The sequence below is a fragment of the Pelodiscus sinensis genome, chromosome 28 (genome assembly GCF_049634645.1).
Source record: "Pelodiscus sinensis isolate JC-2024 chromosome 28, ASM4963464v1, whole genome shotgun sequence".
NCBI classification, from domain to species: Eukaryota; Metazoa; Chordata; order Testudines; family Trionychidae; genus Pelodiscus; species Pelodiscus sinensis.
In genome coordinates, this window is record NC_134738.1 from 3,930,113 (window position 1) to 3,955,832 (window position 25,720).

A 25,720-nucleotide genomic window follows, 5' to 3' on the forward strand; every position below is an offset into this window, starting at 1 on the left:
AGGCCTATCCAGCCCGTTGTCCTGTCTGCCGACAGCGGCCAATGCCAGGGGCCCCAGAGGGAGCGAACAGAACAGGGAATCATCCAGGGATCTCTCCCCCGTCGCCTATTCCCAGCTTCCAGCAAACAGAGGCCAGGGACACCCTCCCTGCCCAGCCTGGCTAAAACCCATTGATGGACTTGTCCTCTATGAATGTATCTCGCTCTTTTTTGAACCCTGTTAAAGTCTTCACAACATCCTCTGGAAAGGAGTCCCATAGATTACAGAATCCTCTGGCAAGGACTGCCACAGGTTACAGCATCCTCTGGAAAGGAGTCCCACAGGTTACATCCTCTGGCAAGGAGTCCCACAGGTTACATCCTCTGGCAAGGAGTCCCACAGGTTGTCCGGGATGTATTGCAAGGCAGAGCCAAGGGACAGGGCCCACCAGGAGCATCATCTGCTCTGTGGGGAGGCTGGCACTCAGAACAGCTGGGGGCTCACCTCCTGGCCATGACTTCCCTCCATAGGAATGCCCCAGCGGCCTGGTGGACGAGGACACCTTCAAGCTGATCTATGCTCAGTTCTTCCCTCAGGGAGGTGAGTTTGGCTCCCCGCCCCGAGCCCTACCCAGCGCCGGGAAGGGCTAAATGATCCAGCGAGGCAGAGAGACTCTCCCCGCCCAGAGCCTTGATCCCAAGCTGCTGACTCCCTGTCTGAGGAGACTCCGCTGCGACGATCCCCTAGTTCCTCAGCTGAGGCCAGGCCCCTGTGCCGGGCAATATCTGCCGCACGAGCAGGCCCCTGGCCTGGCTGAGCAGGGGACCAGGCAGCCCGGTGGGGAAACACCTGGGTGTTTACAGCGGCTGGAAGCCCCCGGCGGGCCCGTTGGGCCAGGTGCGGTTCCCCTGGAGGATGCCGGGAGAGGCTGTAGCTTGACAAGCCGTTTCCCAACGCTGGCTTTGTCAGTGGGATCCTAGTAACCTGCCTCAGCCCGCGCTGGGATGGGGGGACGCAAGCACCTCGGGCCCCCTCCCGGTGCTGTGAGACTCCTTCTCCCCCGGGGGCTCCCCGCAGCAGCAAAGCGGCAGGAGGGTACAATGGTTAGGGCCCTAGCCCAGGCATGGGGTGACCTGGCTTTGAATCCCTGCTCTGCCTCAGACTCAGGGCCTTGGGGCGACCAGGCCGGCCCAGCCTCGCGGGGTGAGGGCCGATGTGTTTCTGGAGCGCGAGGGGCTCGGATTAGTAGGGTCAGGCCTGGTGGGGGAGGGGAGAAAAGTGCCAGCACGTTCACTGGGCCTGTCGTTTCTCCTCCCCCAGACGCCAGCATGTACGCCCACTTCTTGTTCAACGCCTTCGATGTGGACCGGAACGGAGCCATCTCCTTCGAGGTAACGGCCCAGCTCTCGCTTTCAAAGAGCCAGGTCCCCCCAAGGGGCTTAGGAACCTCGCGCTGCGGCTCCGGACTGGAGAGGGTCAACGTGTATATATGGTCCAGTTAGTAAAACTTGCAAGGAGCTATGGGATTGTTTTGAAATAAAGACGCTGTCTATAATGCAAGCTCCCTCTCCTACGAGGGTGCGTGTGTATAAAATCATTCTTCTGTTTAGTACCTGGATGTAATACACCTCGCTCAGCCAGCCACCAAAATGCCTGTGATTTCATTTCTGCACTGGGAAGGGGCAGTTAATGATTTCCGTTTGCTTTTTAGCGCTCAGTGCCAGGCGCGGTGAGCAGCAGAGAACTAGAGAGGGTTTTTTGTATGGTTATTGTCAGCAAGGGGCACTGGGGCTTAGGTGGGCAGCGAGTCAACTAAAAATAGACCCGGCAGAGAAGAGAAACAGGATCGATAGACAGGCGACCAGCGTTTCATGGTGGATAACGTTTCTGTTTCACCCTCTGAAGGGTCAAAAGCTCCCCCTTTAGAAAAGCAATTCCCAGGCCCTGCTGCAGGGTGGTTCTTTTCCCCGGGGCGTGTGTGGAAGGAGGCGTTGGGGTCTGCCTGCTGCTTGCTAGCAGTTGCCCATCAGCTGGGTTGTTTACCTGTCCTGCTGAGTCTCTGCTTCCTTCTCTATTCCAGGATTTCGTCGTCGGCCTCTCTGTCTTGCTGCGTGGGACCGTGCACGAAAAGTTAAACTGGGCTTTTAACCTCTATGATATTAACAAGGACGGCTACATCACCAAGGAGGTACCTGCAGCGAGGCTGAGGGGACTGGGCATGCGTGAGGTTTGGAAGCAGACATGGGCATCTGTGGGGGATCCGAATGGGCCGGAGCAGAGACAGGGGCCTCCAGAGGGGGACTGCATGAAAGCCGGCAGCCCACAGCCGTGGGGCCCATGTCGATGGAGGGGCACAGTCAGGGAGGGGAGCCCCAAAAGCGGTGAGAGCAGGGGTGTTTTTCTGTGCTAGAGGCTGGAGCCCAGGGGAGTGGAAAGTCAGAGACCCCCCAAGCGTGAATGCTTGGAGACGGGCAGGCAGGCGATGGACAGGCCTGCTGTGTGATGGTGCCTCACCGCTGGACCCCGGGGGAGCGGGAAGTAGCTCAGGATCCCTGGGGGTGTGGATTGGATTCAGAGTCATATAGAAGGTTCTAGGGACACAACTGGTTTGAAGGGACCCCCCCCCCCCCCCCCCCCCCACCGCCCGCGAATGAGGGGGCAGGTTCAGGTCTCCAGGGTCTATCTAACAGTGCAGGACTCCACTCCTGGCTTAGGCCGACATTTTCAGAACGCGGGGCCTAAGCCAGGTAGACCCCGCTAAAAAACCGGACACGCTTGTCCGGCCGGGAGGGGGGCGGGAGGCAGAGCTGGCGGGGGTGTCTGGGAGCCGCGGGACTGGACGGCAGGAAGCGGGGGCGGGAAGCAGAGATGGGGGGGATCGGGGGCTGTGGGGCTGGAGGGGAGGTTGGGGGGGCCTGGAGGAAGGGGGCTGGGATGCAGAGCTGGCGGGGGTGTCTGGGAGCCACGGGACTGGACAGCAGGAAGGGGGGGCAGGAAGCAGAGCTGGGGGGGGATCGGGGGTTGTGGGGCTGGAGGGGAGGATGGGGGGGCCTGGAAGAAGGGGAGTGGGATGCAGAACTGGCGGGTGGGGGGTTTCCGGGAGCTGCGGGGCTGGCTGGCGGGAAGCAGAGCTGGGGGGAAAGGGGGATCGGGGGTCGTGGGGTCGGATGGGAGGATAGGGGGAGCAGAGGAAGGGGGGCAGGAGTAGACCTGGCCGGGGGGGGGTGCAGCCACTGGCCACAGCCGGCGTCCAACAGGCCGTGCCCTTTGCAGGCGCTCCCTTTACTTGCCAGCAGAAGCCGGGCGGGGACGGGGGCGGGGGCGGGGCTGGGAGCCGCTCCCCCCTCCCGGCTTCTGCACGAAACCAGAGGCTCCCAGCCGGGAGCGGGGCCGCGATTGGCACCGGGAGACTCTGGTCGGGTGCAGAATCTGGGCAGGGGACGGCTGGGAGCCCCGGCCCCGGCCCCCGCCCCGCCCCACCCCGGCTTTTGCACGCGACCGCAGGGCTCCCAAAGCCAATTGTGCTCCGCCTCCCCGTCGCTCCCCCGCCCCTGCCAGGCTTCCTCCGGCGCCCAGCCGGGAATTCACAAAATACCGACGTTGCATAGGGCACGTGTCCAGCATTTTCTGAATTGTTCTACCAGACAGACGGTGCAAAGAACGGACTGTCCGGTAGAGCCACTGCCTTGGAGCTGTGTCCTGGGCTGGCCTGGGACGTCAATGGAAGCGGGGGCCTCTCGGTGCCTCTGAGGAGGAATCAGGCCACCTCCCGGTGCCTCCTTTTAGGCACCCGAGGTTGCAAAGGGCTGGTCGTTGGGTGCCTTGTTCCAGCTGGTTTGTGTGAGCACTCTGGTCCAACAATGCGCCCATGAAACCCTAACTTTGCCCCCACCCCGTCGGTCAGGGAGTGGCCCTTGGTAGCTGCCTAGGGCTAGAAGGACAATTAAATCACCAGGCCAAGCCACAACTGTGCGGCTGAGGCTGGGAGAAACGACGGGCAAACGTGGCTTTCTTGGGGGGTGCAGGCCACGTACCCGGTTTGCTCGTTAAACCTGGGCAGGTCTCACTTCGGGCAGGTCTCCTCCTGGCCCCAGCGGAGACGACGGCTAAACGCCCGCTGACCTCGCTGGGTCCACGCCGTGGTCCTGCGTGACAAGATGGCCGAGACGTGGCAGGACTCTGTAGCATCCCATGCTGTGAGCCTCCGGGGGGCGCCTCCTCCCCGCCCCACTGGCCCCGCCTCCCCACGCGGCTGAGGAGCACTGGTCTGCCGTGGTGCGTCTGGAGCCTGCTGCCTGCCCTGGCGTTGGCCCTGCCGATGCTCCGCTCCCTCGTGGTTTGTGTGGCGCGGCGCCTGGCCACTGTGGTTCACCCCGGCGCTGAGCCAGCTTCCAGAAGGCTTGGTCCCTGGTTGTCACCCGGGGTGGCATAGCAGCTCGCTCTGCAGAAGAGGAGAGTGAGGGGGGATTTGAGAGCAGCCTGCAACTTCCTGAAGGGAGGTTCCAGAGAGGATGGAGAGAGGCTGTTCTCAGTGGGGCCAGATGCAGAACAAGGAGCAATGGTCTCAAGTCGCGGTGGGAGAGGTCCAGGTTGGATACTAGGAAAATCTATTTCACTAGGAGGGGGGTGAGGCACTGGGATGGGTTCCCTAGGGCAGTAGTGGAATCTCCATCCCTAGAGGTGTTTAAGTCTCAGCTTGACAAAGCCCTGGCCGGGTTGGTTTAGTTGGGATTGGTCCTGCCTAGAGCAGGGGGCTGGACTTGATGGCTCCTGAGGTCTCTTCCAGCTCTAGGATTCTATGAGCAGGGCCCCATTTGCAATCCCGGACGATCGCTGCCAAAATTCTGCCCCGTGGGCGAGCTCTCAGCTCCCATAGAGGATGGGCTTGGGCGTTTGGTACAGCTGGGGATGGGGGAGGCAGGCCCCCAGACCCACCTACAGCCCTGACCCCCCTGCTGAGGCCCCGCCCCCAGGGAGGGGACGAGGCGGAGCAGTGCACTCCGTGCTCCCCAGCCTCCCTGGAGCATGGGGGGGAGAGGGGCAGTACGCCGAGGAGGGGGAAGGGGGGCATGCATGTAACACAGCTCCCGGAGCACTAGGGGAGAGGAGGCAGTCGCCTGGTTCCAGCCCTCAGGAGCACCAGGAGGGCGGGCGCTGGGGCAGCAACACTCCGCCCCCAGAACTCCTACGGCAGGCGCTCGGGGGGCGGAGTGTGGGCAGGGCCAGGCTGGCGGTTGGGGAAGGCAACGCCCGCCCTGGCCTAAGCCACCGGACGTCCCTGAGGCCACAGGCCCCACACGGCCCCACAAAGCAGGAGACGGTTCCCCCTTGTAGGCGTGGCCTCCCCTGCTTCAGGACTGTAGACACAGAAGGCAAAGACTGGTCTGGCTGCATCTGCAGAGGTGTCAGGAGGACACGGCGCTCCCGGCAGGCAGGAGCCGGTGGGGTTAGCTCAGTGAAGGAGCTGGCTTCCCGTCTGCCCAGCAGCGAGCGCACCTGCTTTGGGAAGAAGTGTCCCAGGGTTACTAATAACCACACGTGGTCAGGACCTTGGTTTTGTGGTCTCGATGCACTGCCAGAAGCTAGCTCTGCTGCACCCTTCCCGTGTGCAGACCCCACCTGCGGTGTCCCTAACGTCGCCAGGGGATCCTCAGCCCACGTACCCCCTACTCGATCCTCCTCATCGCTTCCTGCAGCCCCGCAGTGCTCCCTGACGGTCTCCTGTGCAAACACAAACCCAGCCCGGCCCGGCTTAGCTCACCAGAGTCATGGCACAGAAGAATAGCTCGCTGTTCATGAGCACTTCTCCTCAGTAGATCTCAAAGGCCCTTGCAAAGGAGAGCAGCAAAGTTCTCCCCATTTTACAGATGGGGAAAACTGAGGCACAGAGCAGCAACATGACTTGTCCAAGGTCACCCAGCAGGCCAGTGGCAGAGGTGGGAATTAAACCCAGGTCTTCTGAATCCAGGACTCTGTCCACTAGGCCATACTGCCACCTGGCAATGGGGCAGTGTGAGACTGTGGCTGGGATATAAAGTCCCCCGGCTCATAGGGTCTACCTGGAAACATCAGCGCCACCCATTGTGTCGCCCTCGTGATTTTCCGTTGCGCCTGGCCGAGACGGGCAGAGGGCTCTGTTTGGGCTGCCTCCCGGTGCTAAGTGCTGCTCTCTCTCCCAGGAGATGCTGGCGATCATGAAGTCCATCTACGACATGATGGGCCGCTACACATACCCGATCGTCAGGGACGATGCCCCAGTAGAGCACGTGGAGAAGTTCTTCCAGGTAAGCAGCTCGCCGGCACCTGGCAGGAGGAGCCGGGAGCTTCCTGTGCTAGCCAGGGCAATGGGATTGGAACAACAGACCTGTGGGCTGTGTCTACACTGGGCCACTTATTCCGGAAAAGCAACCGATTTTCCGGAATGACTTGCCAGCTGTCTACACTGGCCACTTGCTTTTCCGGAAAAGCGCTGACGATCTACTGTAAAATTGTCAGTGTTTGTCCAGAAAAACTATGTTGCTCCCGTTCGGGAAAAAGTCCTTTTCCGGAAAAAGTGTTCCGGAAAAGGGCCAGTGTAAATAGCACAGTAGTCTTTTCCGCAAAAAAGCCCTGATTGCGAAAATGACGATCGGGGCTTTTTTGCGGAAAAGCACGTCTGCATTGGCCACGGACGCTTTTCCGGAAAAAGTGCTTTTCCGGAAAAGCATCCTGCCAATGTAGACGCGCTTTTTCCGGAAATACTTATAACGGAAAACTGTTCCGTTTTAAGCATTTCCGGAAAAGGTGCCAGTGTAGACGTAGCCGTGGAGTCTGCGTTAGCTGGAAGGCAGGCGGGAACCTTCCTCCAAGAGCCTGGGTGCAACGGGTCTGGCCTGGCTCTGTGCTTAGCCTGGTTAACGCCGATGCTTAGCCTGCCGTCTCCGCAGTGAGTGGCATTGCACTGGGATGGAAAGGGGTGGAACATGCGGACACAGCCGCGGCTGAGGCACATTCCCACATGGCCACAGGCAGGAGGCAGATGGCAGGGGCGGGCTTGCAGTCTCGGCTGGAAATGGTGCACGGCAGACCCTGGCAGCCGTGGAGGCAGGGGCTCCGTCCGGGACTCTTGGTGCGGATTCACCGAGGTTGGGTTACAAGCCACAGACACACTCTAGTCCCAGGGGACTGCTCCATTACAGACTGTAGGCCTGGGCTGGCAGGCAGGAAGACAGGCTCGTCCCATGGGGGATGCCAGTCGCAGGGCAGAATGGAGGCAGAGAGCCCATTCCTGGGCATCCAGGCCTGCCAGGATTGCGGGCAGGTCGACGTGAGGGTACAGCCGGGTGCAGCGTGGGCGCGGGCGGGGACCACGGCACTGCACGGAGGCACTGGTGCGCCAGGATCTCCGTGCCCATTCCCGAGTGTCACTTTCTGTTTCAGAAAATGGACAGAAATCGGGATGGCGTGGTGACGATCGAGGAGTTTTTAGAGACCTGTCAAAAGGTGAGTGGGGAGCTGCTGCAGATTCTCCATCACCCCCGACCCTGACCACGTCCCTGGCCCCTCGGCTCGATTCAGCCCCTCTTACCCTCTTGCTTTCTTAGCGTCCATCTTGTGGCTTTCCCTAGTGCAGGGGTTCCCAACCTTTTTCGGTCCCCGTACCCCCTTGGCTTTTAGTAACCCTTCCCGTACCCCCTAGTCAATATGAAAGGAAATAAATTCTAGATGCTCGAATCCACAACTTTTTTCACTAACACTACTACTTGTGGAATATTTCAATTAGGATAATCTAGTTATTTACCAAATATTCCCCGTACCCTCTTGACAAGCTTCTCGTACCCCCGGGGGGTATGCGTACCCCACGTTGGGAACCCCTGGCCTAGTGCACCCTCCAGCCAGGACCCGGCCCAAATTTCAGCCCCTTTTGATGGCAGCTTCCCCCAGATCCCACCTGAGAACACGCCAGAGCCTCTCCTGGGCTGGGGGATGCCGCGTGGTGTGGCGGGACGCACCGCATGAACGGAGAAGGGCTGGAGCAGTCACAGGGAGACGGGATCCCAGCCCCGGCTCCATGGAGCACATGCAGGGGCAGGCACGTGAACCGGGCTAAAGGAGGCACATTGGCTCAGAAACGATACCCAGCTAATGTCATTTGTAGACCTTCCGAGCACTATCCAAAGCAGGTCAGTCCTATTAGCCCTACTGGGAAAATCAGCAAGAGAGAGGACGTGTTTTCCCCAGGTTCACCCAGCTCCAGTTAGCCCAACTGCCAGCCTACCCACCCCTCTGTCAGACATACTGTTATTACTACCATAGGGATCAAAGGGCCCCAGCCAAGCAGTTTCCCATTGGTAGGTACAGACCAGATGGGTTAGTCCCTGCCCCCAAAAGGTTTACAATCTATTCAGCACAAAGGGTGGGGAAGGGAAACTGAGGCACGGAGCAGGCAGTGACTTGCCCAAGGTGCCACAGCAGGTCAGTGCCAGGGCTGAGCCTAGCAGCCAAATTTCCCGTCTCCCGTTCGCTGAACCACCCATCTCTAGTTGCCGTGCTGCTGCTGAACCACTGCTCTGGCTTGTCTCTCCCCTCCCCGTCCAGGACGAGAACATCATGAGCTCCATGCAGCTGTTTGAGAATGTGATCTAGAACGCGACCGCGTCTCTCCCAGCATGGCTGCCTCCTGGCCTGCTCGCAGACGGGCGCTCCTGTCTGTCTCTCTCGTGAAGCACACACACTGAGAAGCAAAACGGACTCTTTTTATATTTCAAAACAAAACAAACCCCACCAATCAAAATGAAGGAAAAGAGGAGGTGATGGTGTTTGCTCCCGACCGGATTCTCACTTGAAGGGCAAGAGGAGACAGAGAGAGACGGGGCTTCGTGGCTTTGTCTGACCTAGCAGAGCGATTGGATAGCGCTCCCCTAGGATACGCTGCACAGCATCACATGCTACCTGTGGGAAAGAGACCAGCCTTGTGGATTAGCTCAGCACGTCTCCTGTGGCGGATGGATGGAAAGGCTGTTGGCATGTGGGCGGTGGAGTTCTCGCTACCGCCACCTGGGCACCTGGAAATGGGGCAGTTACTGGATCTCATCAGGAATGGGAGGTGCAGTATCTATGTGAGGGGTGGGGAAGGGAAACTGAGGCACGGAGCAGGCAGTGACTTGCCCAAGAGGCAATTCCCAGTGAGGTCCACAGCTGGCGCGATTTGGCGTAGCTCCATTCACTACGTGACTGCGACTGATCTCCATCCGTTTTCACGCCTGCGCCGAGACCCTGGAGCCTGAATGTCTCTCTGTGGGGCAAGGTTGGTTTGCGGGCATCTGAAGAGAAGCCCTCCCTGGCTGTTGGGAATCATCTCCAGGACTTCCGTTCGAAAAGCACAAGAGCGTCCATTCAAAGGCGGGTGGTGTGTAGAGTACCGTGGGTGGGACTTTCCTTGGGCACTTGCTCAGAGAAGGGAAGCAAAGGCAAAAGCTAGCACACCTCCCCGGTTGCATGGAGAATGGATGTCCCTCCGCCTGCAGCGGGACAGGGGACGGTCTCTTCGCTCAGGAGACTGGAACTGGGGCACTCTGCCTCAGAAACAGGATTTGAGTTTTCTGAAGAAATACAAGCACAAATCCCCCAGCCCTTCCCAATGGGACGTGGAGCCAGGTCCTCACTGCTATGTTCTGAGGCTGAGATTTCCGTAGCCTGGCTCCAGTCTCTGTTGGCTGGAGTGAGGGTTACACGGGGACCCTGCTCTGCTGTGGGATGGGCAGAGCTGTGGTAACCGTGTGGGTTCCTGAGTATGTGAGGGGGCACTATCTGCCAGACGTCCCACTTCTGTTGACGAGAGGACAAGCTTGGGAGGTGCCCGAATCAGAGGACGAGCTCCGTGTGGCTCAGGCGTGTCCTCTCCACCAACAGAAGTGGGTGCAGTCACAGACGTGACCTCGCCCACCTCGTGTGGCACTGCAGCTGATGGGCAGCGACTCAGTGGCGTAGCGAGGGCGTTATGCACCCGGGGCAAAGGCAACATTTGCGCCTGCCAGTCATGTTGTCTTCACAGTGAAGTCTCCACGGGCTGCCCGGTCGCCTCGCTCCGCTCCCGGGTTGCCACCAGAGACGTGGGCTGCAGCCCTGTCGCCTCCAGTTCTTCCTGCCTTCACCGCCAGGGCCCCAGGGCAGCAGTCCCGGGAGCAGCAGCACTTACACAGTCCCCATCCGGCCTCTGCTCCGCCGGCTCCCGCCCTCGGTCCTGTCCAGTCTGAGTGCCGAACTGCGCAGTGGGGGTGGCAGCGGCTTCTGAGCCAGGGTTCCTGGGCAGGCCTTTGAAGTGCCCACTCCCGCCGCCCGGCCCTGCCTCAGCAGCTTTTCTGCAGGGAGCAGGTGGCCCAGCAGCTAAACTGGCACCCCCCCAGCGTGGTGCCCTGGGGCATCTGCCCCCCCCCCCCGCTCTTGCCTCGCTACGCCACTGCAGGGACTTACGAATATGCCCAGCACTCAAGGCTGCAGTCAAAAGGCCTCAGTCAAACAGGGCGTGAAATCTCACCCATCCACTGGGGACTTTTACAAGGCTTGGTTTGAGGGGCTGCTTTTGTTTTTAACACGTGACTATTTTTAGGCATTGCTGCAGCTGAGATGAGACCGGCCACTGGGCAACCCGCCCTTGAAAGAAGCTAGAGGACCAGTGGGAGGTGGGAGGCAGCTCTGCCACCGAGAGGGAGTCAGCCCCAAAATCCAAGCCAGGGCCGAGTCCGTACAGTCTCAAAGGAGGAACTTGCTAAGGAGCCGGGATGCAGCGTCTCACCAGGATTTCCTGTTGGCCATGACAGAGCCACAGAGCTGTCTCTGTGCCAACCAAAATACCCTAGGTGCTGCCCTGGGGAGACCCCCTTTTCAGTTCCTTTAGTAATCTAGGATGGGTCTGGTTATTGAACGCTCCCATCTCATTGGGGAAGCTTAGAAGAGCACCAAGCCTGAGCAACAGTCCCTGGGTCTGCAGGGGGAATCTCCCAAACACGTATTGGGGAAGAGACGGATCCTGGCAGACGTTGTCACTGATGCTTAAGCTCGTGCAGCTTCTGCCTTTTTCTCACAGGCCTTCCCGTCAGATAAAACCAGATCCACCTTTACCCGCCCAAGCCCTCCAGACACTTCCCAGAGCTGAACGAGCCCCAGGATCCAGAGTTTTAGCCACCCAAACTCAGTCCTCACCTTCCTCTCAAGCCTCTCAGAGCCCAAAGGCCATTTCTCTCTCTCTCTCTCTGCCCCAGGCCCAGAGCAGTCTGTTTCTGTCTCCCACTGCCAAGAATCCCGGTCCTCCCTCCCTCGCCTCTCCCCAAACCCTCTCCAGAGGCTGCGAGTTTGCACTTGATACATCCTGACATATGTACAATATAAGGAATGGCCGCATGTCTCACTAGCAGTAGCCTTTACGCCAGTGCCTGGTCTCTCCCGCCCACACTCACAGCACAACTCGGGGAGACAGTCGGCTCCTGTTCTCTGTAACTACTCGATAGTCGGTCACTGTATATTTTACTAAAATAAACTTCGGAAAAAAAATAAGAGGCTGTCTCTGGTTCGCGTCCCTTGCCAGCAGCAGATCCCGGCGGGTCTGCACCCGAAGCCTTCCCGCGCCGTGAAATGTGGCGTAACAGCGAGAACAAACACTGGTGCTCTAGTTTGTGAGCCTCCTGTTGTGCTGGCAACGGGGAGGTGAGCAGGCCTGGGGCAGGGGGGAGCCAGGGCTGAGGGGGGCAGTTATAGGAAGTGTCCCCAGGGCGGGGGGGGGGCGGTTATAGGAAGTGTCCCCAGGGCTGGGGGGGGCGGTTATAGGAAGTGTCCCCAGGGCGGGGGGGGGGGGGGGGCAGTTATAGGAAGTGTCCCCAGGGCGGGGGGGGCGGTTATAGGAAGTGCCCCCAGGGCGGGGGGGGCGGTTATAGGAAGTGTCCCCAGGGCTGGGGGGGGCGGTTATAGGAAGTGCCCCCAGGGCTGGGGGGGGCGGTTATAGGAAGTGCCCCCAGGGCGGGGGGGCGGTTATAGGAAGTGCCCCCAGGCGGGGGGGGCGGTTATAGGAAGTGTCCCCAGGGCGGGGGGGCGGTTATAGGAAGTGCCCCCAGGGCGGGGGGGGGCGGTTATAGGAAGTGTCCCCAGGGCGGGGGGGGGGCGGTTATAGGAAGTGTCCCCGGGGCGGGGGGGCGGTTATAGGAAGTGCCCCCAGGGCGGGGGGGCGGTTATAGGAAGTGTCCCCAGGGCGGGGGGGGGCGGTTATAGGAAGTGCCCCCAGGGCGGGGGGGGGCGGTTATAGGAAGTGCCCCCAGGGCGGGGGGGGGGGACGGTTATAGGAAGTGTCCCCGGGGCGGGGGGGGGGCGGTTATAGGAAGTGTCCCCGGGGCGGGGGGGGGGGCGGTTATAGGAAGTGTCCCCGGGGCGGGGGGGGCGGTTATAGGAAGTGTCCCCGGGGCGGGGGGGGGGGCGGTTATAGGAAGTGTCCCCGGGGCGGGGGGGGGGGGGCGGTTATAGGAAGTGTCCCCGGGGCGGGGGGGGCGGTTATAGGAAGTGTCCCCGGGGCGGGGGGGGGCGGTTATAGGAAGTGTCCCCGGGGCGGGGGGGGCGGTTATAGGAAGTGTCCCCGGGGCGGGGGGGGGCGGTTATAGGAAGTGTCCCCGGGGCGGGGGGGGCCGGCTGGCGGGCGCTGCTCAGGCCTTGGGGAGGGGCCGGCGGCTCCCAAGGGGGATGGGGGGTGAGGAGGGACCGTTCACTGGGCCCCACGGGCAGGGCCGTGTCAGGCCGAAGGGGGCAGCCCCCCCCCCCCCAGCTCCGCACTGCCCGGGCGGGGCCTCGTCACAGCCCTTGTGCAACCCGGCCCGCCCCGCCCTGCGCCCTATGTGCCATAGCAACCGCCCGGCCCTGCCCCGCACTGGCCCCGCCCCGCCCGCGCTCCTAGTGCCATAGCAACCGCCCGGCACTGCCCCGCCCCGTACTGGCCCCGCCCCCCGCGCCCTATGTGCCATAGCAACCGCCCGGCCCTGCCCCGCACTGGCCCCGCCCCGCCCGCGCTCCTAGTGCCATAGCAACCGCCCGGCACTGCCCCGCCCCGTACTGGCCCCGCCCCCCGCGCCCTATGTGCCATAGCAACCGCCCGGCCCTGCCCCGCACTGGCCCCGCCCCGCCCGCGCTCCTAGTGCCATAGCAACCGCCCGGCACTGCCCCGCCCCGTACTGGCCCCGCCCCCCGCGCCCTATGTGCCATAGCAACCGCCCGGCCCTGCCCCGCACTGGCCCCGCCCCGCCCGCGCTCCTAGTGCCATAGCAACCGCCCGGCACTGCCCCGCCCCGTACTGGCCCCGCCCCCCCTCCCCCCGCGCTCCTAGTGCCATAGCAACCGCCCGGCCCCGCCCCGGCCACCAGCGCCCCGGCCCCCCCCCTCCCTTCGCCCCTAGTGCCATGGCAACCGCCCGGGCCCGCCCGCCCCGGCCCCGCACCCAGCTCCTCGGCCTCGGCCTCGTCCCCGGCCCCGCCCCAGCCCCCCTCTGCGCCCCCAGCGCCTCGGCCCCGCCTCACACTGTGCCCCTGGTGTCATGGCAACCGCCCGGGCCCGTCCCACGCTTTGCCTTGGTGCCATGGTGACAGCCAGTCACGCTCTCTGAGGCACTAGCGGAGTGGGCGGGGCTTATCAGCTAGCAGTGTATTGGTAGTGCAACAGGAAGTCCCTCCCTAGCCGCTCTCTGATTGGATATTGGGGGGGCAGCCGGCTGGTTGCAAGGGTGGGGTCGAGAGGGGAGGGGGAATCAGTTGGTTTTGCCCCTCCCCTCCCGCCCGGAGCCTGCGGTGATGTCACAGAGCAGGGGGCGTGTCTCGGCTTTGTCACGTCATCGGCGAGCGCCCTGCCGCCCGGTGAGAGCGGCCGCTACCCCGGACTGCCAGAGCCGCTGGGCAGGTAAGGGGGAGGGGCCTGGCCCCCGGGGGGAGGGGCCTTGCCCCCGGGGGGGAGGGGCCTGGCCCCCGGGGGGAGGGGCTTTGCCCCCGGGGGGAGGGGCCCTCGGGGCGGGGAGGGGCTGGTGCTCTCACCCCCCCCCCAACCCCGTTAAACCGGCCCCGCCGCAGCCCCCCGGGCACAGGGGGGGGTCACTGGGGTCCCCGGGAATCCAGCCGCAGCCAGGGTGCGCCCTGGGCGTGACCCCCCCGCACCCCATGGCGGGGGGACCCCGGGGCGGCCCGGGGGCCACATCCGGCCCGCGGGCCCTTCTGGCCGGCCCCCGACGGCCCGTGGCCCGGGCCCTGCGCGGACGTGGCCAGCCCATCCCGCGTCCTGCCTCTCCCCCAGGGTCCTGCTCCCAGGGCCCCTTCCCGCAGGTGGGACCGAGTCCGGGGCGACCCCGCTCGCTGGGGCCATGCGGCTGGTCCAGTTCCGAGCCGGCGCGGCCGGGCCCAGGATCGGGCTGGAGGAGAGAGATGGAGGCAACGTGATCGATCTCAACGCGTTCGACCCCTCCTTGCCCACGACCATGAGGGAGTTCCTGGAGCAGGGGGACGCGGCGCTGGCCATTGCCAGGAAGTGAGCAGGGGGGGCAGGGGGGTGCCCGGAGCCATTTCTAGCCCGAAAGGCTAAGCAGACCCAGCTCCCCGTCGGGGGGTGTTGCCCCCTCTTGTCCGTTGGTGCTTGGGTTCCCCTGCCGCTTGGCACCCTTGTGGGCTTCCCCCACCTGCCACAGGGCTCCTGACTGGCATCAGAATGGGAGGGGGGGGGGTCAAAGCCTTCAGCTGTGCCAGTGAGGGCTTTCGCACACAAAAACCAAAGGGGAAGTGGAGCCATGCTGGGGGCGGGGCAGGGAATGAGCCTGCCTTGGGGCCTGAGGCTTGCTGGCTGACCTGTCCTGTCTGCCGGCATTAAGAGCTAGAGCAGGCATGTCCAAAGTCCGGCCCGCGGGCCAATTGCAGCCCGTGTTCCGATTTAATACGGCCCCCGCTTCCTCCCCCCTCCTGGCTCTCCGGTGCTCTTTTGAACTGGCGCGCCCAGCGCGCCGCTTCCAGCCGTACCGCCGCCGCCGCCGCCCATGGCCTCCACGGTCCTAGAGCCTGCCCTGTAGGGCACATCCGCAGCCCCGCTCCCCCGCTCGGCTGCGGGTTCGCCCTGCCCCCCGGGCCGCCGTGAGGCCGGCATGCCCTGCGCTCTCCGCTCGCCTCTGACCCCGCAGGCCCTCCGCTTTGGGGCTGAGAGTGCAGGGACGGCCCTCACGCATGTTCACTTCTTCAAATCTGGCCCTCTCTGAAAAAAGTTTGGACACCCCTGAGCTAGAGTGAGGCCCAGATCCTCAAAGGTATCCAGGCACCTGCCTCCGAATGATTTTGGTGAACATGAAGTGCCTAAATACCTTGGACAGTCTCTCAGTAATGCTACCTCCCATGCCTGGGATCCCTGCAGGCTACACTTAAAGCCTTAGAACCCTTAGGGCGTCTATAGACCCTCATCTTCAGGAATCTCAGGTGGCAGGCAGCGTGGCTCAATGGCTAGAGCACTGGGAGGTCAAGAGCCCTAGGCAGAGAGGCATGGACTGTCTCCTGTTCCTTTTGTGTGCACTCAAGATCCCCCGGGCCTGCCCTTTCTCCACCCTTCCCCCCGCGGCCCTGCCCTTGCTTCTCTCTGCGCCCCCCAAGGCACGTCCACAGAACAGCTGATCACGGCGTCAGGAGGTGCAGGGGAGGAGGATGGGAGGTGCTGATATGGTGGCTGCTGCTTGGTGCTTAGAACCCACTGGGGTTTTTTTCCCTGTGGGTGCTCCAGCCCTAGAGCACTGCACAGTTGGCACCTATGGCCCTGCGCTAGAGATGTAAACTACCATTTGATTGGTTAACTGATTAAAGGGGTGGGGGGGGCTGGGCAGGGCATTTCCCTGCCTCCTGCTGCAGTTTCCTTGGCTGAAAACAAGGCGATAACAAACCTCTTTGTAAAGGCCTTTTAGAGCTCTGAATGAGACTTTGGATCGGCACAAGGGGGTGCAGTGAGCCGGGGGGCTGGGAGCTGCTTGGGAAAGGTGTGGGAGTGGTCCTAGCCCTGGCCCCATGGTGGGGCCGATGTTCATTCTCAAGGCACTGACTGTGCAACAGGGAGGTGAGAGCCCCATTTTACAGGTGGGAAACTGAGGCAGGGGGCTGGGCAAGGACTTACTTGCAGCTATACAGGAAATCCGTGCCAGAACTGGAAGCAGAACCCAGAGGATCCCGTTCTCCCAGTCCCTTGCTTTGACCACTGCCCCACACTTTCCCCAGTGATGAGTCTCCCCTTTTGCTCAGCATCCCTTTCATCTGCCCCTTCTCTCCTGTGTCTCTAGGGCTCAGGAGTCCGGCCAGCACGTCCTGCCACGTGCACAGGTGACCCTCCTGGCCCCCATAACCAGGCCGGGGAAGGTGATCTGCGTGGGCATGAACTACGCCGATCACTGCCGGGAGCAGAACGTGGATATTCCCCAAGAGCCCATCATCTTCAGCAAGTTCCCCAGCGCCATCAACGGCCCCTTCGATGAGATCATCTACCCGGCCGAGAGCAACGTAAATCCCCTGGCTCCTCCCCCCACGACGCCCTGTCGCTGATGGACTCGCCCCAAAGCTCCAGCTAAGGAACTGCAGGAGCAAAACCCCAGGCGTGTCCGCTCCTCCGCGGGGCCTGGATGTGAGCAGCCTCCAGAGCTGTTTAATCTGAGGATCCGCCCTTGAGAAATGAGGAGGGACAGTTCCTGCTGTTTGTGCCGGTGTCCCCTGCTAGCGCTGTTGAGTAACAAGCCACCCGCATGCCAGCCGTACCCCAAAAGTTGCATCCAAATAGCTGCTTTGGGAGAGCTACCAAGTTGCTAGGCCACAAGGCCCAGGGGGTTCTCTGTGCTGAGGGCATTTGCCCACCTGTCTGCACAGTCCCCCTTAGCATGAGTGGCCCTGGGAACAGGCTCTCTCTGGGGCATCTCTGAGCACCTCTCCCTTGGTACCCAGCCCCGATTGCCTCTGGGCCCTGCCGGGCCTGGCAGACCCCCCTCAGACTTGCCTGTTTCCTTCTCTAGGAAGTCGACTGGGAGGTGGAGCTGGCCTTTGTCATCGGGAAGAAAGGGAAGCACATCAAGGTACTAAGGGGGCTGGGAGTGGCCGGGGAGCCCCTTTGAGTCCTGTGACTTCCAGCCCTGCCCCAGCTGAACGGGGCCGTCTGTGACTTGGGGACCCGTGGTGCAAGCCAAGGGCACGGCTGGCACTAAGCGTCCCCCACCCTTGCCCCGGCAAGCCAAGCTGCCAGGCTGATTGAACTGAGCAGACTCCCGTTTCACCACTAGAGGGCGCCCCTCCTGGTCAGGGGCGAGGCCTGTTATGGGCAGCCCGTTCGGAAGAGCTGGGGGCAGCCCCTCGAGTCCAGTCGCTCCAGCAGGGAGCGGAGACCCAGCCCCCGTTTCCCTTCCCGTCCAGGAGGCGGCCGCCATGGATCACGTCGTGGGATTCATGGTCGCCCACGACGTCACCGCCAGGGACTGGCAGCTGAAGAGGAACGGGAAGCAGTGGCTGCTGGGAAAAAGCTTTGACACCTTCTGCCCCTTGGGCCCAGCCATTGTCACCAAGGACTGTGTGCCAGGTACAGGGCTCAGCTGCGGCTGGGCTGCCGTGGGAGCAGGGCAGGCGGGGTCGCCCACGCAGAGGCTCCTGGCCCCGTCGCTGCCGTTGGACTGCCTGGGCTGGGCATGCAGGGGAGGTCTGAGCCCTCTGAGGCAGGTGGCATCTTTCCCCCATTACTGAACCAGTTCCCAAGCACGGCGCTGGGGGGTGACCCGGCCTTGCCCTCTGTGCTCACTGACACGTGTAGGGCGCTTTTTCCAGCAGGAATCCGCTTCCCACTGGGCCAATTACATTCTGCTCCCTGCATTTCCTGCGCGTGCCTCAACTGGATCCAGCACCCTTTGCTTTGTGGCCCACCTTGTTCTGCAGGCTGCTGCGTTCCAACCCAGAGGTGGCTGCAGTGGAGGGCAAGGGCAGCTCCTTAGAGACAGTTTGCCTACCGCCCTACCACAAGGGGATCCTTCCCCCCCTGTGAGGTTTCCTCTGCTGGCTTCCGGCTGCTCCTCTCCGGCACAGGCCTTGCCTGTGGTCTGCGGGAGTGGTCTGTACAGGGAATCCCCCACCACCCAGTTGTCTTTCAGAGCTGGCTTTGTTTCTCAGACCCCCACAAACTGGGAATCCGCTGCAAAGTGAACGGGGAGTTGGTCCAGAACAGCAACACCAGCCACATGATCTTCAAAACGCCCGTGCTGGTCGCGTGGATCTCCCGGTAGGTGCCGACCGGTTCCCCGGCCAGCCTGGTGGCAGCCAGCCACTCTGCTCTGTGCCTGGGGGAGTCGCAGCCCCACGGCGGGAAGCAGGCCACAGCCCTCCTAGCTAGGTGGGTGGGCGCGTGCAGGGAACCCTGCCTGATCCCCAGCTGCAGTGGGGGCGTGGAGCTGGGAGGCCACACTCACGGGCTGGTCCTGCTTCGTGGCAGGTTCAGCACTCTGTACCCGGGAGACGTCGTCCTCACCGGGACCCCTCCGGGGGTTGGCTTTAGCCGGAAGTCCCCCGTCTTCCTGAAGGTGAGCAGCAGCGCTGGAGAAATTGCAGCTCCCCCTTGGGAGTTGGCAGTAAGGGGGGGCCTGGAGATCTGGCCTCCCTACCGCACGGCTGGGCCCAGCACTGGGTAGGGACAAGAGGGAGCTGGGGGGGGGGGGGTCAGGTGCCCCCACAGGCAGTGGGGCTCGGTGCAGACGCAAGGGCTTGCCTGAGCAGCTGGAACTGCAGAAGAGTGCGACAGCTCTGGCCTCCCCTTGTTCCTGGAGTGAGCGCTGTGTTCTTCCCTACAGCCACTAGGGGGCGCTCATCAGGGCCAGGCAGGTACACGGCTGCACTGCTATTGGCTGCAGCAGGGCCCGGACGGGCACCTGCCTGTTTTCCTCCAGCTTTGGGGCCCTTGGTTATAATCAAACAGCCCTGCCTGGGGGCGCCCGTGACAGTGCCAGGGTTTCAGAGGGAGTGGGGTGGCCGCAGGTCCTCTATGCTAGGCCCAAGAGGGCTTAAAGGGGGCGCAGGGCCCACCTGTGCTGGGGGCCCCAGGGCTCGAACGCGAGGGGGGAGGAGTGTTGGGGGATGGGGCAGGGCAGTGCTCCGGGCACCCTTACATTGCTTGGCCCCTTGCAGAGAGGAGACGTGGTCCAGTGTGAAATCGACGAGCTGGGAGCCATCCAAAACAAGCTGGTGTGAGGACACCTCTGGCCCCCAGGGCTGATCGGCGCCGGGGGCAAGCACAGCACTGCCCGGGCCGTAGCGTTGTGCAATAAACCTCTCCCCCAAGGGCTCGCGGTTCCCCCGTGGGGCCAAGCTGCTGTTAAAGAGACGGGGGAGGAGGCCTGGGGTGCTCGATTAGCTGCAAGGAAAATAAATGCACTTCCCTGCCCTGTGTGTTTGGGGGGCTCCTACCAGCTGCTCTAAGTGGGGGGCGTGAGGGTGAGAGTCTGACAAGGGGCAATCCGAGCCTGGCACTGCAGAATTGGCCCCTCCCCTGGCTGCTCCGATGTGACGAGAGGGGGGCAGGCCTGGGCCCCCGGGGGCCTGGCGTAGCCCCGAGACACCGACATGCACAGGGATTGGTTTTCACAGCAGGGACCCACCAGCCTGCGCCCAGCCAGTAAAAGCAGCCAGAGCCGGAGGCATGCAGGGGAGATTTACTGTGATCTCACTAGGGGTATTTCAGCCACCCCACAGGGTCATGCTGCCTGGGCACGTTCAACGGCGGCTCCTGCAGCAGGGGGTTGGGGACGCGATCCCCGAGCAGGGCAGGCCGATTCCGCAGCTCTAGGTGAACTGCCAGATGAATTTCTCCAGCCGCTGGCAGTTCGCTGGGGTGCTGAAGGTTTCCGAGAGGTGGAGGATGGGTCGCCAGGCCTGGCTGCTCCCTCAGCACCTGGGCAGAGGGAGGAAGGAAGAGTTGCCACCCAGAAGGGCTGGGGCTGCCCCAGGAGAGATCTCATCCACCCGCCCGGCTGAGGGGAGGTAGAGCATCCTGGCAGACACTGTGCCGCCCCAGGCTGGTTGGGGCCTGGGCTCAGCAGGGTGCAAGCGGGGGAAGTGGTGCTGGGGGTGGGCAGGGGCAGGCTGGGGCACACTCACCCCCAGCTCCTTGAAGGTCCGGACGGAGCTCAGGGCCAGGTTCCTGTTGGCGCACTCTGGGAAGAGACGGCAGTAACCTGAGCAGTGTGGGCTGGGGGCAGGCGGGGCGGGACAGAGACCCCCACACTGGGCACCAAACAGACCCTCCTAGCCCAGCCCCTCCTCCGCCCTGCCCAGGCCAATCAGCTGCACTGTCACCCCGGGGCAGGCCCTCTCCCACTGGGGCAACTGGTGCCCCGGAGCAGCACTCTGATCGTGGTGGGGAGCTGGGCCCACGGCTCTGGGGGCAGGCAGCCACCACCCCTCACCCCCGGGATCTCAGTCGGCTAACCGATTAAAGGGGGTTTTACATCCCTGCCTCCTGCCCTGGGAGTTCTACGCTGGGTCCTGCAGCAGCCTGGGCAGACAAGCAGCCCGTTGGCATTGAACCCCCTTTCATGCAAAGCACCCAGGAGCTGCACGGGGCAAGGCAGGACTCACCCCAGAGCAAACGCTGGGCCCACGGTGCTGCCTCGATGCCCCACTTCCTGCCTGTCCCTGGTCACTTTCCAGCCTGGGAGCCGGAGGGTTACAGCCCAACTCTGCATTTGCCACTGGCCGCAGGAGACTGATCATCCTGCACACGCTGGACGCCCGCAGGGGCCTGGTGTCGCATCCCGGTGCTGTTTGCCCAGCTGCCAGCAGGGGGCAGACAACCCCCTGCTCAGGCACCCTGGCTCCAGGTCTGCTCTTACCCAGGGACCCCAGAGGCGCAGGAGCCGGGAGGGAGGGTCCCCAGCCCCAGAGCCGGGCAAGAGCCCAGAGCATCTCCCCCAACTCACCAAAGGAGCCGTCCTCTCTCGCCTTCTGCACCAGGAACCGCTGCAGCTTCTCCACATACTCCAGCTCTGGGAGGGCAGACAGAGGGTGGGAACGCCCGGCCCCGATCCTCAGCTCACACCTCAGTGGGGCTAGACGTTCCCCTCTCCCAGAGCTCAGCCCCCCCATGCCGCTGCAGCCAGGAAGGGAGCAGCGGGACGCTAAAGCTGCAGGCCCCCAAAGGCGCTTGCCTGGCAGCTCAGCTCTCAGAACACGGCTGCAGTGTGGCCCTGCTCCCTGCCTCGGTTTCCCTGGGAGGAGATCCCGGGGGCTAGGAGAGTGTAGCCTTTAAGGGGGAAGAGCAACATGCCTGAGAATCCCCCCTTTAGCTGGGCCTGGGCACCTGCCAGCAGCGCCCTCAGGAGTCAGGCTGGGCCCGCGCAAGGGGGTGTGGGGCTCACAGGCTGGGAAGGCTGGAGTGGGCCCGGCTTTGCTAACGCTGGGCCGGGGGCGTACCTGGCTCAGGGCAGCCCGACTGGAGGAGGAAGGCAGCTGCTCTCTCATAGGTCTTCAGCAGGGGGCCGGGGAGGCTGCAGAGGAGGAGGAGGAAGTCGGGGCAGTTGTCCAGCTGGCTTACCTGGGGGGAGAAGACCCATCAGGCCGGGCTGAGCCCAGGCCTAGACTTGGAGGGGTACGGTCGCCGTGAAAGGAGTCTGGGGGGGGACACAGGGAGCGCGGGGCAGGGCTGTGGGGCAGGACGGGCACTGGCTGAGCTCCAGGGGAGCCCAGGGCTGGCACGGCAGAGGGACAGGATGGGTACGGAGGGGCACTACCAGGACAGGGCAGGATTAAGGGGCCGTGTGGCAGAATTGACCTTTGCCTAGTTACTTGATGTACCCGGCTGGGCCGCGCCGCGGGACACCCCATCTGTCTCTTGGGGTGGGGGTATCCGCGTCACTGCACCCTGGCGGCAGAGGTCGGGCTTCAGGGGGGATCTGAATTGGGAGGGGCAGGCTGGGGCAGCCCCTGTTCCCGCTCTCCTGGCCCGGCATCTTCAGAAACTCCGCCAGGCGACAAGCCACCAGCGAAGCCAAGCGCCTGCCAGCCACGGGGTGGGGGAAAGCCGCTGGCTCTGCCACGGGGTGGGGGAAAGCCGCTGGCTCTGCCACGGGGTGGGGGAAAGCCGCTGGCTCTGCCACGGGGTGGGGGAAAGCCGCTGGCTCTGCCCCGGGGAAGAGCCCCCGGTGACCAGAAGATGGTGCTGCGGCGCCGGGGTTTGGCCGCCCAGGCACACGAGACAAGTTGGGAGGGCTCCGTTCTCAGGCGCCCGCCCGCGGGCGAAGTGCAGGGAACTCGGCTCCGTGCGGAAGAGCCGCCCACGTTCCAGCGACGGTGCGAGCCCGGCTCCGGTGTGCGCTGGCGGGGACGAGCGGCGCGGGAATGAACAGGATCATCAGCTGCTCTCTTACAACGGGGCCGGGGAGGGTGGGAGGGGGCCTTGCGCGTGGCAGGTCCCTTCCCCGTGCCGCCAGACCAAGTGCAGAACGTGTTCCCCCGGCGGCAGGAGCCGACGGCCACTGGCCCCGTGCAGGCTCTGGGGCATCACAGGCCCCTGCCTGCTGGGCTGCGGGAACCGGAGAGCCCAGGCCGGGGCCTAGGAAACCACTAGCCACGCTGCCTAACCTGGCATCTCAGCACCGACAAGGGGCCAGCACCCCGGGGCCTACCCTGGGCTCTAGGAGGGGCAGTGGAGACCAGTGGTCAGAGGGAGCTGCGTCGGGATACTCCTGGGTCCCTTCCCCGTGGCTATGCCTCAGTTTACCCAGCGCAGGAGGAGACCTCCCTGGCAGGCTGTGAGGGGCGACGACCGTCTGGGAAGGCAGTTTCCTGGGAGCCCTTTGGGCCTGGCACCCGGCAAGAGAAGGGGCCCCCGGCTCCCCCGGGCGGGAGGAAGGGCCGCACCTTGAAGCAGCGCTTGCCGGCGTCCTCGCCGTAGTCGCTGTCGCTGTCGTTGAAATCCTCCATCTCCTTCCACAGCAGCTGCTGCGAGAAGCGTCTCTGGGCAGAGTCGCAGGCCGGCCACTCGCCCGGGGCCTACGGGAGAAACCGAGGCTGGGGGTCGGCAGGCCAGGCCGGGGGGCACCTGGGAGCCCCTGCTCCTGCCAAGGGGGTGCCACCTCCAGGCCCCGCCCCCATCAGAGCTGGGGAGGGGAAAGCCATTGCCCCCCCCCCCCGAGTTGGCCGCTGCAAGAAACAGGGCAGTGGGCCCTCAACCCACAGGCCCCCCGGCACTCACCAGCTCCCCCGGGGCTGGGGCCAGGAGACTGGCAGCGGCTCCTGGTGGGATCCCAGTCGTCCAGCAGAGATTGGGTCCCCGTGCCCCATGGCCTCCCAGGATCACCGTTCCCAGCACTAAGGGCTTCCCTGCGGGCACTCAGCCCTGGGAACGGCCTGGCAGCGAGCCTGGGGCAGGAGGGGGCCAGCAGGGGGGAGGGGGCCGGCAGGGGATAGGAGGGGGCCCAGGGCAGAGGAGGGCCAGCAGGGGCAGGAGGGGGCTTGTGGGGGTAGAGGGGGCCCAGCAGAGGGTGGGGGGGGCCCAGAGCAGGAGGGAGCTGGCAGGGACAGGAGGGGGGCCAGCAGCGAGCCTGGGGCAGGAGGGGGTCAGCAGGGTGGGGCAGGGGGTGGGGCAGGGCCTGGACTCGGCCTTTGGTAGCAGGGCCCTTAGGGCTGCTCCCTCGGCCCTTCACCTACCTCCTCGGCCACCAGCAGCCCGCACTGGATCAGCTTGTCCAGCACGTCCTGGCTGTAGCACGAGGCCGACTGGCAGGGCTGCGGGAGGAGATGGGAGTCAGGCCACGGAGCCAGAGCAGAGGGGCACGGGAGGGTGGGGGAGCAGCCCAATACGGGGGTGGGGGAGCGCGGGGGGGGGGGGCGCAAGAGGCAGCCCAGGGCATGTGGGCTGAACAGAGTTGGCCCTGCGGAGCCCGAACCAGCTCCCCTTGCCCCTACCCCCTGCCAGGCGCAGCACCCCCCCCCCCCCCCCCGGCCAGGCACCGCACCCCCCGCCCGGCTCTTCCCCAACCCCCACCCCCGCCAGGCTCTTCCCCGCCCCCCGCCCCCGCCAGGCACCGCCCCCCCCACCCCCGCGACGCTCTTCCCCACCCCCCGCCCCCGCCAGGCTCTTCCCCGCCCCCCGCCCCCGCCAGGCACCACACACCCCGCCCCCGCCAGGCTCTTCCCCGCCCCCACGAGGCACCGCACCCCCCGCCCCCGCCCAGCTCTTCCCCTGACCCCCGCCCCCACCAGGCACTGCACCCCCCACCCCCGCCCGGCTCTTCCCCTGCCCCCCGCCCCCACCAGGCACCGCAACCCCCGCCCCCGCCAGGCTCTTCCCCGCCCCCCGCCCCCGCCAGGCACCGCCCCCCCCCGCCCCCGCGACGCTCTTCCCCACCCCCCGCCCCCGCCAGGCTCTTCCCCGCCCCCCGCCCCCGCCAGGCACCACACCCCCCCGCCCCCGCGACGCTCTTCCCCACCCCCCGCCCCCGCCAGGCTCTTCCCCGCCCCCCGCCCCCGCCAGGCACCGCCCCCCCACCCCCGCGACGCTCTTCCCCACCCCCCGCCCCCGCCAGGCTCTTCCCCGCCCCCCGCCCCCGCCAGGCACCACACACCCCGCCCCCGCCAGGCTCTTCCCCGCCCCCACGAGGCACCGCACCCCCCGCCCCCGCCCAGCTCTTCCCCTGACCCCCGCCCCCACCAGGCACTGCACCCCCCACCCCCGCCCGGCTCTTCCCCTGCCCCCCGCCCCCACCAGGCACCGCAACCCCCGCCCCCGCCAGGCTCTTCCCCGCCCCCCGCCCCCGCCAGGCACCGCCCCCCCCCGCCCCCGCGACGCTCTTCCCCACCCCCCGCCCCCGCCAGGCTCTTCCCCGCCCCCCGCCCCCCGCCCCCGCCAGGCACCACACCCCCCCGCCCCCGCGACGCTCTTCCCCACCCCCCGCCCCCGCCAGGCTCTTCCCCGCCCCCCGCCCCCGCCAGGCACCACACCATCCGCCCCCGCCAGGCACCACACACCCCGCCCCCGCCAGGCTCTTCCCCGCCCCCACGAGGCACCGCACCCCCCGCCCCCGCCCAGCTCTTCCCCTGACCCCCGCCCCCACCAGGCACTGCACCCCCCACCCCCGCCCGGCTCTTCCCCTGCCCCCCGCCCCCACCAGGCACCGCAACCCCCGCCCCCGCCAGGCTCTTCCCCGCCCCCCGCCCCCGCCAGGCACCGCCCCCCCCCCGCCCCCGCGACGCTCTTCCCCACCCCCCGCCCCCGCCAGGCTCTTCCCCGCCCCCCGCCCCCGCCAGGCACCACACCCCCCGCCCCCGCCAGGCTCTTCCCCGCCCCCACGAGGCACCGCACCCCCCGCCCCCGCCCAGCTCTTCCCCTGACCCCCGCCCCCACCAGGCACTGCACCCCCCCACCCCCGCCCGGCTCTTCCCCTGCCCCCCGCCCCCACCAGGCACCGCAACCCCCGCCCCCGCCAGGCTCTTCCCCGCCCCCCGCCCCCGCCAGGCACCGCCCCCCCCGCCCCCGCGACGCTCTTCCCCACCCCCCGCCCCCGCCAGGCTCTTCCCCGCCCCCCGCCCCCGCCAGGCACCACACCCCCCGCCCCCGCCAGGCACCACACACCCCGCCCCCGCCAGGCTCTTCCCCGCCCCCACGAGGCACCGCACCCCCCGCCCCCGCCCAGCTCTTCCCCTGACCCCCGCCCCCACCAGGCACTGCACCCCCCACCCCCGCCCGGCTCTTCCCCTGCCCCCGGCCC

General features: G+C 65.1%; 3 protein-coding genes across 8 annotated transcripts in view; 2 read left to right on the forward strand and 1 right to left on the reverse strand.

The window, feature by feature from the left end:
• KCNIP3 (potassium voltage-gated channel interacting protein 3) overlaps window positions 1-11,511 on the forward strand; it is an 84,203-nt gene extending 72,692 nt beyond the window's left edge. For 3 of the 4 annotated variants that reach the window (XM_075910719.1, XM_006129115.4, XM_075910720.1), the window contains 6 exons: window positions 510-579; window positions 1,300-1,370; window positions 2,060-2,167; window positions 6,159-6,263; window positions 7,399-7,461; window positions 8,557-11,511. In XM_075910719.1, the coding sequence (XP_075766834.1) occupies window positions 510-579; window positions 1,300-1,370; window positions 2,060-2,167; window positions 6,159-6,263; window positions 7,399-7,461; window positions 8,557-8,604 (465 nt within the window). In that variant the 3' untranslated portion in view covers window positions 8,605-11,511. The remainder of the gene's footprint in view (window positions 1-509; window positions 580-1,299; window positions 1,371-2,059; window positions 2,168-6,158; window positions 6,264-7,398; window positions 7,462-8,556) is intronic. The other variant, XM_075910718.1, reaches the window with a different exon arrangement.
• A 2,230-nt stretch (window positions 11,512-13,741) lies between these two features.
• FAHD2A (fumarylacetoacetate hydrolase domain containing 2A) lies at window positions 13,742-19,397 on the forward strand. 3 transcript variants are annotated; one of them, XM_075910674.1, is made up of 8 exons: window positions 13,742-13,884; window positions 14,301-14,502; window positions 16,277-16,493; window positions 16,997-17,056; window positions 17,391-17,553; window positions 18,135-18,243; window positions 18,454-18,541; window positions 19,143-19,397. In XM_075910674.1, exons 1-8 carry the CDS (start codon window positions 13,779-13,781, stop codon window positions 19,203-19,205), a joined length of 1,008 nt encoding a protein of 335 aa, XP_075766789.1. In that variant the 5' UTR covers window positions 13,742-13,778; the 3' UTR covers window positions 19,206-19,397. The 3 variants fall into 3 exon arrangements, with proteins under 3 accessions (XP_075766789.1, XP_075766788.1, XP_075766790.1); XM_075910673.1 differs by having other exon boundaries at window positions 13,747-13,884; window positions 14,286-14,502; XM_075910675.1 differs by having other exon boundaries at window positions 13,754-13,884; window positions 14,272-14,502.
• A 255-nt stretch (window positions 19,398-19,652) lies between these two features.
• Window positions 19,653-25,720, reverse strand: part of LOC102455247 (glycerol-3-phosphate acyltransferase 2, mitochondrial) — a 97,002-nt gene continuing 90,934 nt past the window's right edge. Inside the window, 7 exon segments of the mRNA XM_075910672.1 lie at window positions 19,653-19,878; window positions 19,880-19,905; window positions 20,112-20,167; window positions 20,933-20,998; window positions 21,426-21,546; window positions 22,872-23,003; window positions 23,661-23,738. Coding sequence (XP_075766787.1) covers window positions 19,797-19,878; window positions 19,880-19,905; window positions 20,112-20,167; window positions 20,933-20,998; window positions 21,426-21,546; window positions 22,872-23,003; window positions 23,661-23,738 — 561 coding nt within the window. The 3' untranslated portion in view covers window positions 19,653-19,796.

Coding starts and splice junctions, on each gene's coding strand:
- FAHD2A (XM_075910673.1), top strand. CDS start 13,779: ATGTCACAGAGCAGGGGGCGTGTCTCGGCTTTGTCACGTCATCGGCGA. Junction 17,554..18,134: donor CACCAAGGACTGTGTGCCAG/GTACAGGGCTCA, acceptor TTTGTTTCTCAG/ACCCCCACAAACTGGGAATC. Junction 18,244..18,453: donor CTGGTCGCGTGGATCTCCCG/GTAGGTGCCGAC, acceptor GCTTCGTGGCAG/GTTCAGCACTCTGTACCCGG.